This window comes from Dysidea avara, chromosome 11, assembly GCF_963678975.1.
Source record: "Dysidea avara chromosome 11, odDysAvar1.4, whole genome shotgun sequence".
Taxonomy (NCBI): domain Eukaryota; kingdom Metazoa; phylum Porifera; class Demospongiae; order Dictyoceratida; family Dysideidae; genus Dysidea; species Dysidea avara.
Genome location: NC_089282.1, coordinates 3,340,105 through 3,357,716, shown reverse-complemented (window position 1 = coordinate 3,357,716; position 17,612 = coordinate 3,340,105). Strand labels below are relative to the sequence as shown.

Sequence of the window (17,612 nt, the reverse complement as noted above, 5' to 3'; positions counted from 1 at the left end):
CTGTGCATGTATGATAATATAGCTAGTCAGTAATAGTGTGGCACATTATGTACTCTTAGATATGCATAATTTTGTTATTAATCTGTTTTACTACACTGCTAATGGCATGGGAAAATATTTACCATACAAAGCTATCCGTAGCTGCATGAATATTGTTAGTGGTAAATGTTATGTGGCACTTATAATTATGGGGAAATCTGTGGCAAATACAAGGAATGCATATTTTGTGATTGTCATAACAGGTTTATGGAGGGAATTTTCAGTATATAATATATAGAATTTCAAAGAGGGAGGAAACATCAGATGCTTACCTCTCAAAGATGAAATCCTGAGTTGTGATTGCGATTGACCTCGCAGAACCATGCAAAATTTTCAACTTATAAAATATATATATATATATACAATTATAAGGTTGTGGAATTTTAGTATACTGGTAGTATCATTTGCATGGGTTCATGGATATGCAGTATACACATCATGATTATTTGGAGTGATACAAACAGTAATGTAGTTGTATGCATACTGCAATGGACATACCTACATATCTAAGGATACAATGAATTCTTTGGTGTTTGGAATTTTGACTGCATGGTCATTTTCATAGACAATTAAAATAAAATTATCTATAATTCTCAACACACACACACACACACACACACACACACACACACACACACACACACACACACACACACAACATATTATAATGTCTGTTGTACTCCATACAATAATCACATATTGTATAGAGTACAGCAACTAGAACTATCAACTGGCATGATATCAACAATTGAGTACTTAATCACATCAACACAAAAGAATTACTCCATGTTGACAGAAATGATTATACATTATGGAAAGCATTGGAAAATCACCAGTGTACCCTAGTCCTGTAAGGTCGATATCAGTCCCCCCTCAAAACAAAAACATAATACTAGTTCGAGATACTCTAATAGAGCAGTCAGTCAAATACTCTAATACACCACACAACACTATTAACTATTGAGAGTCCCTCCACAGTTACTGAGCATGAAATCTAACATCTGCAATATCCCATGCATATAGGCACACTTAGGCCTGCTAAAAAAATGATGGTCTTGTGTTTGCCTTGCTTAGGCTCATTAATTGCTAGCTGAACTCCTCATGACTGTCACTTTTATGAAATTGCTTCAGCTTCTGGGGGGACTGTGCCCCCACTGAGACCCCCTGCTCCAAATATCTACTACCCTGGTGCACCCCCCTTGGATCCACCCCTGTAATGTGTTGTGTCAATAAAAATGTGCAATCTGGAGGTCAGTGGAATAGTGTGTATAACATCATGTGTCGTGCGGCCCAAGAAGCCGGCGCGCCACACCGTGAGTATAATTATCAAGACACACGATAGTGTGTCGTGCGGCCTAAGAAGCCGGCGCGCCACACCGTGAGTATATTGACAGGAAGAAAGAAAATGTCATTTCCATATCTTTGTATCTCGGTGATCCCTTATCCGATTGTAACCAAATTTGCTGCAGAGTTGCCCGCCAACTAGGGGAGTCGACATTCCACATTTGAAGGAAATCGCTCCAGCCATTTCCGAGATACGAGCAGCCAAAGTTTCGTTTTTTTCTTCGTTTTTTTTTTTCTTCGTTTTTTTTTCTTCGTCTTTTCGCACGCTTGCAAAAATTGCTATAAAACGCAAATGCCGTACTCCGATCGCCTTGAAATTTGGCACACAGAAAGGGGGTCCAAAGGCGAATCCTAGTATCAAATTTGGTGCAAATCCGATGAACGGTTAAGGAATTATGACCGATTATTCGCGTAAAACAAGATCGATTTGTTGTCACGCCTACAGGGTAAACCGCTCCATGGAATGAGCTGAAAATCGGTTTGTGGATAGAGCAACTATTGTAGGAGTTCCTTTTGATGGTTTGAAAGCAATCGAAATAAAGATCATGGAGATATGACACGAAACCGAATGTGTGTAACAATTGTGTGATCGAGATTCTTGAATAAAAATACCAATAATTTGCATGTCTACCAAGCAAACCGCTTAGAGCAGTGGGCTGAAAATCGGTATGTAGCTGGAATACTCATCCTAGAAAGTTCTTGCAGTAGTACAGAAGAATCGGGTTACAAACCACTGAGTTATCATTCGAAAGCCAACTCCATGTAGCAAATGCGAGATCGAGATACTCTAATAGAACAGTCACCCTAATAGTAGGCATTCCAGCCAGATTTTTAAATTTTGGAAAAATGGACTTTTTATATGCTCAATAGATAGAGTATTGATTGCCAATCTCAGAAATATATAGTTTGTTGGGTTGGAATTAACTGCTTTGGCATGCACAGTGCTTTAAAACTGAAAAAGGTACATTCTTTCTCCAGGACTCCCCATACATTTTAAAGGGAAAATGGCACAATTGAATCAGGAAGCCATTTAATAATCTGGACTGTCTTGAAACTGCAGTTGCTTGTAGCTGCAAGTTTGTACATGTAATGAGAGTAACTTCAGATCTTATCGGATCTCAGTGATCTTTGTATACTTTGTGGTAAGCAAATATGTTTCACCTACTGCACACTTCTCAATACAATGGTGTATACCCATGCATGATTACCCATAGGTAAGTGGCTATCTCAAGTAAGTAAAGACATCAAGTTAACAACTTGTAAAGGTAAACAACTAAAGTGGAGATGCCACACAATACCTAAGGTGGAGTTGTGGCTTCAATTATGGCATTGTTATGCTGACTTTGAAGTGGTTTGTATGTTTGAGCTGATGACACAGCCATCAGAAAATTACTCTAGAGCTGAAAATCGCTAACCCGAGTGAAGTAACTACGTACTTTAAAGTAAGCACCAGTGACTACCTTCCACCCGACACCATGTTTTAAAAAGTTTTAAAGTATTCTACATACACTACAAGGCTTGAAAAGATTACAAAACAACACAAAACTTAATTATATGTAACGTGCACGACAAAACTAAGATTTTCATGATGATCAGCATGTGGACAAACCCCATAGCGATTTTCATCCTCATTGGAGCTCGGACTACGAAGCAATCCCAAGTTAAACACGAGTTGTTGTTTTGTGCCAGGGTTCTATTGGGAAATATACGGAGAATTTTTTTATTAAAAAATCTTGGATACTGGAATGCCTACTAATAGAGCATTCAGCTAGTTCATGACTTACTCCATTACAGATTTCTATTGCATTGCAAGTTATGCTGTAGGGAGTTCAGCTGCAAACAGACAGTTAGGCTAGAAGCAAGTCACCTTGTGGAGAGTTAAACTACAAATATCACTGTAGAGATTCAGAACATTACAAGTCACACTGAAGAGAGTTCAGCTATAAACAAGTCATGCACCCTGTAGAGAGAGTTCAGCTACAATTAAGTCACTCTCTAGAGAATTCAGCTACACACAAGTCACTGTGGAGAGCGTTCAGCTACAAACAAATTACCCTGTAGAGAGATCAGCTACAAACAAAACACTTTGCAGAGAGTTCAGCTACAAACAATTCAACCTGTAGAGCGATCGGCAACAAACAAATCAACCTGCAGAGAGATCAGCTACAACTTGTAGAGAGATCAGTTAACCTGTAGAGATATATATATATATAAGCTAGAAACAAATCACCCTGTAGAGAGTTCAGCTACAAAAAATCACCCTGTAGAGATATCAGCTAGAAACTAGACACAATGTAAGGAGTTCAGCTACAAGCAAATCACTCTGTAGAGAGTTCAGCTAAAACAAATCAACCTGCAGAGAGATCAGCTACAAACAAATCACTTTGTAGGGAGTTCAGCTACAAACAAATTACCCTAGTAGAGAGATCAGCTACAAACAAATCAACCTGCAGAGAGATCAGCTACACACAAATCAACTTGTAGAGAGATCAGCTACAAACAAATCACCCTGTAGAGAGATCAGCTAGTAGAAACTAGACACAATGTAAGGAGTTCAGCTACAAGCAAATCACCCTGTAGAGAGTTCAGCTACAAACAATCAATCTGTTGAGCGATCAGCTAGAAACAAATCACCATGAAGAGAGGTCAGCTACAAAAAGTCACCCTGTAGAGAGATCAGCTAGACAAAAGTCACCCTGTAGAGAGTTCAGCTACAAACAAATACACCTGCAGAGAGATCAGCTACAAACAAATCACCTACTGTAGAGAGATCAGCTACAAACAAATCAACCTGTACAGAGATCAGCTAGAAACAAATCACCCTTTAGAGAGTTCAGCTACAGTAAATCAACCTGCAGAGAGATCAGCTAGAAGGATCACCTTGTAGAGAGTTCAGATATGAACAAATCACGATCACCTTGCAGATAGTTCAGCTACAAACAAGTAACTCTGTAGAGAGATCATATAGAAACAAATCACCCTGTGGAGTGTTCAACTACAAACAGATAACCCTGCAGAGAGTTCAGCTAGAAAAAAGTCACTCTGTAGAGAGAGTCCTGTAGAGAGTTCATCTACAAGCAAATCACCCTGTAGAGACTTCAGCTACATTTCAAGTCACCCATAGAGAGATCAGCTGCAAACAAGTTATCTGTAGGGAATAATTGACATGTAATAAATATATGTATTATATATATAATTTGTACATTTAGTGATGAAATCAGAATTAGTTTAAGTATTTAAATCTGCTTCATCTTTTTTTTTCATCCTGTGGTAAAGAAAAAAAAAAGATAGGTTAAGAAGCCCCAAAGCCGGCCATAGAGGCCGGCTTTGAGGTATACAAATACAAAAAGAAGTGAAATCTAATCCACAACAGCCAAGCTGTAAAAAAAGAGTGCGGCCCTCAAAAAGGCTACGGTGAAAAAAGATGTGAAATCCAAGGTGGCAGCCAAGAAATGGCTGTGATGGTAGGTTAACGGTAAAAATTTTAATAATGACAATTCAGGTGAATTTTGTGCCAAGACCAAGTGGCACCAAATTCACCTGGATTGTCATTATTAAAATTTTTACCATTAACCTACCATCACAGCCATTTCTTGGCCGCCACCTTGGATTTCACATCTTTTTCCATCATAGCCTTTTTGAGGGCCGCACTCTTTTTTTACAGCTTGCATGGCTGTTTTGGATTAGATAGTAACAACTTTAAACAGGCTGTAGGACCAGGTGTCCTACAGACCTTGCCTTAATAAATAAAAATAGGGGAGTCTGAGGAGACCTCATTCTTTAGTGCTAACTCAGCATTACTGCATGCATGTATATGCATTGACATCAAGCTAATGCAATGGTGCACCACTATTGTTCTGTGATGTGGGCACTTAACATTTAGATGAAAGATTTATCATTTCTGAATCGTAATTGAGGCCTTAAAGTCAGTGACACTACTCAATTGCATATGATTATATTAGGTATTTAAATGTAGTTACTAGCATATTAAGCATACTGCTAGTTATATAAGAAAAATAGTCATGCCAAACTATACTACTATAATCCTTTTCCCATGTCACAGAATAGTTTCTAATAAGTAACTCTAATAGAATAGTCAGTAACTGTAATAGAGCAGTCAAATAGCTATTTGACATAAGTATAGCATTAGTAATCAGATCACAAAGTAACCAAGTTGATAATTTTTTACATGTGTAGGAAACAATGCTTTTGCTTTAAGACAGTCAAACTATTGGAGCAAATTTACAATCCAAACATGGATAATTATTTTAGCATTGCATGCAAGGTACTGTACTATAATAGTATATGTGACCGGATTTGCGAAAAGGGGTCTTCCACACACATCCAATTCATAAACCTTGGAGAGCATAACTCAATGTGTAAGTAAAATATTAACCTGAAACTTTTACCACGTATTCAGCTATGTTGGTGCTCATGTCTGACCAAATTTCAAGGACATAGCTCTTTCCAATCTGAAGTTATGAATTGTCAAAGTTGGCAAATAGGATGTGTGTGGAAGACCCCTTTTCGCAAATCCAGTCACATATATAGGCTGGTGCCTACCTAAGTGCTTTTCACTTTTACTGCATGGTGGGAAGTAGAGACTAGTAACACATATGTATCTAAGTATGTACATAGTTAAACACATATACTGTATGTTCGTGATGGAAATTGTGGGATAGGTTAGCATGCAGGACTTTGCTAACAGGTTAATTGTCAATGTCACCATTGCATGACATATAATGTATATAGTCTTAGAAACATATGTGGTTAGTGGACAGGGAAAATCCAGGGTTTTTTTGAGGTTTCCAGAAACTGTCTAAATATATCAGTCAATTAACAATGAAGAACATAGTTCAAGGCACCATCCATTATATTCCTGGAAACTTTCTGATTATTCCCTGATTCTTTTCACCACCCATTATTCTCAAAGTAATGTCTGCATATTAGACTTTAAGCATGATTTTCCATTAGGGTATTAGACTGTTGTAGTGGAGTATATTATCTCAATTTTGTATGAACTTGTTTGTGTTGATATTAGGCATGTACATGTGCTCTCTGCGCTCTCCCCTTCTCTGGCTGTCAATAAAATTCTTATTTACCTGACTTTTGACAATATCATTGTCGGGGTCTCCTGGAATCCTGAACTTCAAAGTTATTTCTTCCTCCACTTTCAATTCTCTAACATACAATAACAGTAATAGTACTTTAACTGAGCTGACATATATACACTACTATAACTTTCCCTTCATCTTACAAGTAGCAACATTAATGATGCATATATTTGGTCTTCTAGATATATTCATGGAGCTAATCCCTACAAAACCAACACCAACATTCACCAATGTATGGTAGCTAACTGTATTCTGAATATAATGAGAATGCAAGTGCTCAAACATGTCATTCTGCATCGCGATCGTGTAATGTTACAACTAGTACCTGTTAATAAACAACTTATTATAACATCAAGTCATTCAATTTAATTTAAGGCATAATTGTACCTTGTCCTTGTTAAATACACATTTTAAAACAATTTATATACTTAAATACATAGCCACTATACATTTTATGTGGTCAATAACATCTAAAACATGTACTAGCTATATATTGTATGCTTGTGAATTAAACAGTTAGTCTAGAAATCACATCATCCATGGTAGGTCTCTCCTCAATTTCATCAGAAACACAGTGTTGAATTAGACCAATCAATGTAGACTCAATGATATCCCATTTGACATAGTTCATGCTTGTTGGGTTTGGTTTTACAGATGGAAATTCTTTAGAGCACATTTCATAAGTTAGGATTCCAAAACTGAACACATCCATTGCAGGACTATATGGACCTTGAGCTGCCTCAGGAGCTGCATAGAATACATTTCCAGCACTTACAGTACGACTGTCTAACATAAAATTAGTAGAGCCAAAATCAGATAGTTTGGGATGCCACTGGTTGTTGGGTAAAGGATTAAGGAGCACATTGGCACTGCTGACGTCACGATGAAGTATTGGATCAGGAATGGAATGGTGAAGATAGTTTAGTCCATAAGCCACACCCAGTGATATGGGGATTATTTGACTACTGTGGAGTTGACCTTGTTGCAAAATATTTCTAAGGCTGGTGTACATTAGTTCAGTGACAATAAAGAGTTGTCCCTCATTACTGGCACCAATAAACTGAATTAGATTAGGATGTCGACATCTAGCAGCCATGTTCATTTCACGCTCAAACAAGTTACGATAGTAAGGTGACATAATCATGTCATGGAGAAACTTCACAGCAACACTACAACCATGAAAGGTTGATTCTTTTACTACTCCATATGCACCCCTTCCCAGCTCCTTATCTTCAAACACTCTAATATCATTTCTGCTAACCACCCAGGTTGGTTTTTGTAGTGCTTCAACATTTCTTTGCAGTTCCACAATATGTTGGTTATCATGTTGTATTTGATTATCATTTTTCTGCAACTGTTGATCCTTTTCATTTAGTTGTTGATCTTTTTTATTTAGTTGTTGATTTTTCTCATGCAGTTGTTGATCTTTTTCCTGTAACTGAATATCTTTTTCCTGAAGTAATTGATCTATTCTTTCTAGCAGTTGGTCTTTACTTTTCAGATGTTGATTTTTTTCTTGCAATTGCTGGTCTTTCAATTCTAGCTGCCGATGCATTTGTTGTAATTCTTGATCTTTTTGAAACAGTTTTCGATCATTTTGTTGTAGCTGTTGCTCCAATGAAAGATCTTCCATTGTGGGCTATAATCACACAAAAGGGGAACTGTCATTTATAATATCATTAAATGTGATTATGTATCTACCTAGGCTAAAGATGCATGGCACCCAACAGTATAAATACATCATTGATATTCTTTTAAGGTTATGATATCAACTCAATTAATTGCTTCATGGGCCCAACTGGCCACTTTTTTACAAACTTTAAAATAATTAGTGAAAATGAAGGTAAAATACCAGTAGAAACTCTGAGCACAGGCCTTGTATTCTTCCAATGCATACTGTTTACCACAAATATCACCTGTATTTTGTAATTTCGTACTCCTTTTTCCCTTAACCCCCACCGCCAAGGTTCTAATCTATTGCTTCTAAACTGCTATAATTTATAAACACTAATTATAAAATTATATATCAAAATATTCACTATAGAACAAAGAACCTGATTATCAAGTTGCACACAATGGCAACCACAAAGCTATTATATAACTTTAAAGTGCAAAAATCAGCCTGGGCAAAACCAGTTCATAACTTATCTGTCTCAATTTCTCACAATCTTCATAACATTTAACCTCATTATAAATGGCAACATCATCAGCATACAGTTTGATGGTTGAGTGATGCACTACAAAAGACAGGTCATTAATATACAATAAAACCAACAATGGACCTAGGATGGATCCCTGAGGCACATCAGATGTCACTGGGAGCCAGTTGGAAAACTTTCCATTGATTACCAGACGCTGATGTTTGCAAGTCAAAAAGGATCTCAACTAGTTTAGAAGGTGTCTAGTAATGCCTAAAGCATTTAACTTGAGTAGCAAATGTTCATGGGGCACAGAGTCGAATGAAAAAGTCTAAAAATAAGCAATGCATTGTACTACAGTGTTCCAAACACAGTGACCAATCATCCACAGCTTATAGCAAGGAAACAGTAGACCTATTTGAACAAAAGCCATGTTGAGAGTCACAAAATCGATTGTTCCTGGAGAGAGCATCAATTAGTTTGCTGCGTATAATCTGTTCCATTACTTTTACAACTATCAAAGTTAAACTAATTGGCCTGTAGTTAGATGGACAATACAAGGTTTATATAAACTTTGTCGTATTTATTCATTCCTTTTACAAAAAAAAATGATCAATATAGGTAGGTGTATTAGAATTATCATTCTATACCACTTTGAGCCAAGCTTTAAATATCAGTGCCATCCATGTAATTATGTGTAGGTGATGTCACTTTTAAAGAACATGAGTTGTGTGTAGCTAAGTACTGTAAATAATACTTACTTAATTGCAGATACTCTAATACTAACTAAAATTGCAATTGTTTCAGCCATGGATACTAGAACTAATACAAACTATTATTGTTTCTATAACTAATGCTAAAACAATGAATAGTAGAACTAATACTACCTTAAAAGATTTCTGGCAACTGAAGTAGAACTATAAGAGAACTGCACTAGAAAATTATACCTGTACTAGAAAACACTGCACCATTTGTACCTGCGTGGTAAACACTCTAGGTCTACACAATATACTACTTGAACCTTATCGGTACTACATTCTTTCTGAACGTGTACCTTGAAGCATGATTATATTATCTATATGCTTAAAAATAAGTATAGACAAATGATGTTTTGGGTTTCCAATGCTGTGTAGGTTTTTGTCACTAGATAGCTACAAGATTAAATTTAGTGTAAAATGCACATGCATGACTCATTGTAAACAGTCCTATGGTCACCGTAGGGCAGGTACCAGTGCTAGCCTATATATGACCGGGAATGCAATAATAGGGCATGTGGGAACATGATTTTTGCCTACTTTTTCACACTTTCATCATTTATAATTTTTTGTACCATTATGCTATAGCACTGCAATTTTCAGTTCTTAGTAAGCATTTAATTGGCATCATGATGCAAGTTACAGTATGCAAATATACTTTTCCAGTACTGAGATATGACCTGCAGAGTGATAGGGTGTAGTTTGTGCCCACATGCCCTGTTTTTGCAGGCCCGGTCACATATATATATAAAGCTGAAAAGCCGCCTGTCCATCTGACCGTCTAATACGGTCATACTGCTTACTCACTAAACTCAGCGAGATTCGACACATTCAGTGCTGATAATAAAGTACTCTTACTCTAAGATTATTATCACGAGTTCACGCTTGCTTCTGTTCATTCTCTACGACGCATAGAGCCAAGGTGTAGAGAAAATTTGAGCTAACTTCCTTTAAAAATAACAGCACATACTGTTCAAGTGGTAAAGCGCCTGACTACCATGTAGGAGGTTGTGGATTCAAATCCACATGATTGCAGATTTTTTTCTTTCTAAACAGCACATTTTTGTGCACACTTATTTGAAACTCAACTTTTAGCTCATCATATCTTGGTATGCAAAGCAGGGGCGTATCTAGACCAATTGTGATGCCCGGGCAAACCACTACCCTTGCAAGCAACAAAGTGAGCAACCTGTGGGATGTACATACGTACACTCATAAAAAAATGTTTTTAGTGCAAAGTATGGCTAGCTATTCTGTATAGCTGCTAACTCTATCTGTATGGTGCATGAACATAAGCATTTATACAGCCTACCTAGCTAATCGCTACTGCAGGATTGCTACCTAATTGATTGTGGAATGTACATGTAGTAGTAATCACGTGCAGAGCCACAACACGCAGCTTAAGAAATTTTGTGTGATAAGTCCTCCATTTAAGATGTGACTCACTAAACATGACAATTCATCCACTGACTGGCTCTGCTTCAGTGAATTTAGGTTTACAAAAAATGGTGGCAAAACTGGCAAAAATCCTGGTGATCTCCCACCACTGCAACTAATACAATTGTGTTTTAATAATAGCTCACATCACATATCACACTCCACTCCTAAATCGTACAACACTGACTCCACACCTCGCTCCACTGACACTGTTCCCCTTGTCATGTTGCATTTAATAAATTTGGGCACTATCAGAGGACTCTGTTTAGAGCATTATCACGGACCTCACACCATCAAACAATAATCAGACAATATCCAACTAACAGCCAACTGTGAACACTCACACGTCATGTGGAGAACACATGGTGCCATTTTATGATTTTAACTGAACGCGCAGCGCTAATCTGTTTCATATCGCGGCGCACCCATTTTTAGAGAGGGTGCAAGTGTCGATGGTAGGCAGAAGCTGTTGGCAAATGGCGTAGAATTAATGGTAATGGGGGTGGGGGAGGATTTATGTGCTAAACGCGATATTTTGAGTGGCTGCATGACCCAACCATTTTCTGATTCCCGGGCAAAGTGAAGTGATGCCCGGGCAAATGCCCAGGTATGCCCGGGTGTAGCTACACCACTGATGCAAAGCAACGAAATTAAACACCCATCATCAGGTTGTAGCAAATCAATACATGCTTTTGTTAGTTTATTATAGGGCGATGAAGGCATTGGTGTAGGGAAAGGTCACTGAAAAGTTAAGCTACACATTCCTGTCAAAACCGCAGACAAACAACTGTGGCAATTTGCACACCTCCCTTAACCCCAAGTTATTATAACCAATGTGGGTTCAATCCCCACCTAGGATATAACTTTTCACTTTTGGAACCTTTTTGATGCATCTTTTGTTTCTTCATCCACAACTCTTATGCTCAGTTTTCAGCACTGGCACATAACTGCCTTACATCATAGGGACTCTTACAGCACTTTTGAGGTAGGGCAGGTGAATTGCCAACATATTTGTCCATCTGTGTGTTGGTCCAGTGTGTTGTATTAACACTTACAACTGCAGTATCATGCAGAATATCTACATCTGTGTTTATACACATAGGTGTGCACTGACATTCAAAACTGTTTGTTCAGTAAGCTACTTACATGATTGGACAGGCACTACTGTGCATCTGAAAAATGATATTACTGGAACCATGCAGATACTGAAGTTTACACTGAGAAACTGTGTGTGACCTGGCACAACTGTTCAGTGTTGGGCAAGTTACTTTTTAAAAGTAACTAGTTACATATAACTTGCAACAGAACTATTTAGTTACAGTTACATATTACCCATAAAATAAAGTAACTATAATAATATTACATATTATATTACTTTGTGTCCACAGCCTTAAGCTGACATGTGTGAAACTACCACCTTATCACGTGACATGATTGCATTGTTGGACAATGTGCAAATCTTGGTTATAAGTAAGAAGAAGCTGGTGAATAAGCTTCATTCAGTAGGCTTCATTACTTCATTGTGGCCAGTGCCATAAGTGGTCCAGGGACCAGTTGGGGCATTGCAAGTGAACATCTTTAGTAGCTGTAAGTGGTCTGGGGTGAATAATTTTTATTGCATGGTCTATTAAGTAGATACCAACTATGTATGTAGCTACAAAACACAAACACAGTATACATAGTGAAACCTGTCTTCACTTTAACAGACTATTACTAAAGTGTACGAAACAAAAGGCAGCACAGGTTCTGAAATATTGCTTTACCTTGTGTATGTACGTATGTATAACTGCTTACCTCAATGTCTGGATAATTTCCCACCTTTAGTTTCTTTTGTATCACTTCAAGATTTTTGGACACATCTCCTATGTTGGGTCTTATAGCAGGATCATTATTCAAGCATTCTTTTACCAAAGATTTTAGCAATTCAGCCCCACCTCTAATTTTTTCAACGTACTGTTGACGTCGATCAAACTCAGAAAGTAGAACAACATTTCTTGTCCTAAAATCATGCTTTATTTTTGCCATTGGCGTAGGCCATTCACCAGTAACTGCAAACAGTACAACCCCTCCATAACTGAAAACATCTAACTTTTGGCCATAAACTGGAAGAGCAGTTAGTACCTCAGGTGGCATAAACTCTACTGTCCCTAGCATATGTTCTTGGTCTCTCACGGCTACAACATGAGATATTTTAGCCTGCAAGCTGGGTGTGGTGTTGATAAGAATGTTATGAGGGTTAAGATCACCATGCATTAGTGGAGGATCTTGTGTGTGGAGATAATACACACCTCTAGATACATCTTGTAAAATTGACAAAATCCTGTCTAGGTCGTTTTTAATATCACGATTAGCAAGTTCAAACAGGGTACATTCCATCTTTTCCATTACTACCGTAGGTATTCGGGGCATGTTTTTAGTGAATCTAAACAACTCACGCAAACCCCCACTTTCGCTCATGTCCTCGTCACCATAGTATATTCCAATGAATTGAACAATGTTAGGATGTCTGCATTGACTCTGAAAGCGACATTCATCTGTGATCTTCTTCAGAAACACCTTAATGCCATCTTGGCTAGCATTCTTAACAAATGAAAAACGCAGCCTCTTGGCAGCAAAGTGTCCTCTGCAATATTCAATTTCGAAAACCCTCGCATAGGTGCCAATTCCAAGTTCAGTATCAGTTTGAGTAACATCCTCAGCTTTCAATGGAACTAAACTTGAAGGTAAAGCCTTTTTTAACATAATGAACGAGGTTACGGGCGGGGATTATCCGCAAGATTCCCCCACCCTTTAAATTGCGTAACTCGTACTGTATGTGACCACACTCTGTGTTATCACCTGCGCATGCGCAAGAGATAAAGTAAGTCCTTTGTGGAAGTCTACTGGAAGACCCCATTCAGTATCCAGTCACATATAAAGAACCTAGTTATTTATTTATTTAGCTTTACAGCATGCGTGCAAGTAAAATCAAAATTGCATGCTGAAGGTATGCCAGCAACAGGTGCTGACATCCAAGGTGAAAAAAAAAAAAAAAAATTTAATAAATAAACAATTTTAGTTACCGTTAATTACAGAATTATAGTTACAGTTCATTGAAGTTTACAGATATAGGCACACTGGAGCAGCGATGACATGGACAAAGAAGGTGAAAAGTGCAGGCTCGATCAGAATTGAAATTATTGTAAAAATGAGTCTATAAGTGTTGGATTAATTGGCGTTTGATAATGTTAGTTGGTAATGAAATGTTAATAACTGGGAGGTAGTTGTAAAGTCGTGTGATTCTATTGAAGTAAAAGTGTAAGTCGTGTGATTCTATTGAAGTTATGGCAAAGTGTAACACCAAGAATACATAATAATTTACATGGAGAGAGTATCTAACTCTCAGTATGGCCTGTACAACAACCCTGGGTAAAGTTCACCAAAGTTCACCTTTCATCAAATCATCACCTTCATTGGAAATAGAGAACTGTTGATTGGTGTTGATTTATGTTGATGAGGGAAAAGCCTTTGTTCTCACAAAATGATGAGCTGTTACTTTACCCAGGGTGTTTGGTGAATGCATTCAAGTTAGACACTCTCCCCCATGTAAATATTATGTACTCTTGGTAACACTGCTAAGTCAATGCAACCGGGCAGATGTGCTGCTGTTGTAGGTTGAGTGGAATCACACAAGACCACCAATTGTAGATACCTTGTTTCCTGTCGCCTGCATAAAGCCACATGAAAATTTATTATTGCATTTGATAGTCACGTGACTTAAATATTACTACTGGTACTAGTGTCATGGTGTATTATTGGATAGACGTAGGGGCGGATCCAGCAGCTGGCAAGGGGAGGGGCACAACACAGGCTAAGTTGTAGGTGGGTGGGGAGGCTATGAATGTCTTAAACACCAGCAACACTGACGATAATTATTTTAGAGGCGCTTAGTACACACGAAGATGCTGTTTAAAAGCTGGTTTGACTTTGTTTTCAGGTGAGTTTGCAATGAATACTAATAATATATGTGCATATTTTTCATGAGTTAGCAATCTTGGTCTGATATAAGGTTTAGTGTTTCAATCAAAAGAAGTGTGGTTTCTCCACACAATGGGGGACATTTGCCCCAAATGCCCCATTATGGATCCGCCATTGAGGTGGACTCTGATGTGAGCTTCAGATGTTATGTTATTTAGTGCATGGCTCTGAATACTAGCAGTGGATCTCTTCACGTAGCCTTGAGATACATTAGATGAACACAAGTCCCATTCTCTATTATTGTCTGTGAAACATTCTGAAAAGTCACACTGTTAAAGTTGATGATACAGAGTCAGGGTAATGCTATATAGCAGTCTTCTATTCGACAGACTTTTGACAATGCTGCTAAGGCGTGCATATCCTGCTCTCAGAAAATTTTCTTGGCCAGGAATTGCAGTGAGTGGACAGCGTAGTTTATGTGTAATAATGTAACAAATTTCTATTGTTGTATGTAGGTTTAGGTTTTTGTTAGTATGTTTGTTTGTTTAACGTTGCCGTGCCCACACAGATCTCTTTTAAGAGTCTGGCTGTGGTTGCACGAGACCAAGGGCCCATCATACCGTAATGTATTTACTTGTTTCCTCATTTAATAATGATGGTTCTCTTTCAAGTCCAATTCTCTATTATTGTGTGTGAAACATTCAGAAAAGTTGTACTGTTAAAGTTGATGGTACAGAGTCAGGGTAGTGCTGTATAGCATGTGTCACCACGAGCATGACAAATGCTTTTCTGCATGGCTGCACAGAAAACACGAGGGGTTTGCAACACTATGAATCTCACCTTCTAGAGGTTTGAATCTTGTTGAATCCCAGTAAAATCTTTCAAATCACAACTAACCTTGAATCTAGCTCTCCTGAATCTGAGAGAAAAAAGTAATTAGGAGTTAACAGGTTCCCTTTAATATCCTTGATATTAAATAATAGATTTTAACAATATAATAAAAAATAGCTGCCCGCCTGCATGGTGTTTTTTTTGTCTGACTAGGATGGGAAACAATCAATTTACAATAATAAGCATTTTGCATCACACTAAATAGACTACTTCTGCAAATTGACAACAGTGGGTAGTGTAGTTGAAGCAGCTCGTAAGAGAAAAGATAGATGATCAGGATGAAAACTCCTAGTTACACGAGCTTTCCAGTTCAGGCAGAGTCACCAAACTTGGATTGGACAGAGAGCGCCTGCAAGTGGTCTTTGCATAGTTAACTATAACAGAACTTGACTCAGTTAACTATAATTATCTAGATTTCTTCAATTATTTTACACTGCATCCTTGTCACCATATAGCTACATCTTCAATAACCAGCTGCCGTGCACTTTTATTTGTAATAAAAAAGTATGACAATTAAGTGTGTGCATGATGAATTGTTTCTTTCTACAATTATACTTTGGGTTCTGGTTTCTCAATTCCATATATCCCTGTTATTATCACACCTTACTGTACAATTTGAAAGAAGAAAATGCTCTAGTGAATAATGACACTCCCACACTGAACTTTATAAGCTAATTTGCTAAGATGCTCTATTTAAAAGGTTTAGTTGCATGTGCATGTACACAGCCTCAAGACCAAGCCTGCTCGAGATGCCCCTCCTCTACATGACCTGCATTATTTTATAAGGTCTTAAAGTTAGGGATGTTCATGTAGAAGAGGAACAAGAACCCAGTGCATGGAGTTTAAAGTATTATTATTATTAAATAGTGTGCAAAACCTCTAAACAGCTTGAGTGAACAACACAAATTACAAGTACTTTGTGAGTGCAAAAATACAAGTGTGGTGTGTGATTACTTAAAAATACAATTACAGTGCATGATTATGTAGCGTAGTCTTAAATTGTTGTAAAGAATATTTATAAATTATTCATGGTCTAAGCTGTTCCAAAGTTGAGTTGTTGATGGAAAAAAATGAGTACAGATGGCTGTTTATTCTAGAGTAGGGTAGTTGGTAGGTGAAATTGTGATGTCGTGTGTTAGAGTTACTTGGGACGAGGTAATGGCTGGGAATGGATACTAACCTATGAATTATTCTGTACATCATCGTCACTTTTAGAGTTGATCTCCTTGATTGTAAACTCTGCCATTCTAAATCATTTATAAGACCATGTTGCCTACCAAGATATTGCAGCAGTACTTTTCAGCATGAGAGGGTAGCTAAGCTATTGCTCTTCATTCATTTAGACAAAGTTATGCAAATGTGTCTAGAGTTCCATTTTCTCCTCTTAGTGGAATACATACTGAGTGTCTAATGTTTTCTGCATATATAGTTTGATGACATTCTATAAACAATATAGAATTAGGCTACATGCATCCATTGCCAAATAGCATGTCTGCCCATGTGGCAACTTTGACAATGAAGGTTTTTCTTAATCATAACTGCAAATGCAATCAATGCATTGGGTATGTGATTTACACGCACACCTTAGCCAGCCTTGTTTTTACTGCAATCACTCAGTCACATTTTGCATATATATCATCTGTATTAAATTGGCTATGCTACAACACAGCAAAAAAGATCATCTAAAATTGTTGGGGCCTGCCCACTGACCTCTCAGAATATATATATATCATGCAAACCTACATGTTGTAACAGCCAGATATATTGTACTTTCCTTGATTTTTCCAAAGCTTTTGACAGGGTACCACATTATAGACTCTGCAACAAACTGTCATTACTAAAAGGAAATAGACATCATTACTAAAAGGAAATAGACATTCTAAGACGCTTCTGAGTAATTTTTAAAATTAGGCATTGAATTTGAAAGCATAAATTAT

At 37.5% G+C, this 17,612-nt stretch overlaps 1 protein-coding gene across 1 annotated transcript; it reads right to left on the bottom strand.

The window, feature by feature from the left end:
* Positions 1 to 6,826: 6,826 nt before the first annotated feature.
* On the bottom strand, positions 6,827 to 13,619 carry LOC136237926 (uncharacterized). Its single transcript, XM_066028193.1, has 2 exons — positions 12,622 to 13,619; positions 6,827 to 8,136 (listed from the first exon to the last, which is right to left on the bottom strand). The coding sequence occupies exons 1-2, from the start codon at positions 13,567 to 13,569 to the stop codon at positions 7,006 to 7,008; spliced, it is 2,079 nt and encodes a 692-aa protein (XP_065884265.1). The 5' UTR covers positions 13,570 to 13,619; the 3' UTR covers positions 6,827 to 7,005.
* Positions 13,620 to 17,612: the final 3,993 nt, after the last annotated feature.

Coding starts and splice junctions, on each gene's coding strand:
- LOC136237926 (XM_066028193.1), bottom strand. CDS start 13,569: ATGTTAAAAAAGGCTTTACCTTCAAGTTTAGTTCCATTGAAAGCTGAG. Junction 8,137..12,621: donor GAAATTATCCAGACATTGAG/GTAAGCAGTTAT, acceptor GTGTGATTATAG/CCCACAATGGAAGATCTTTC.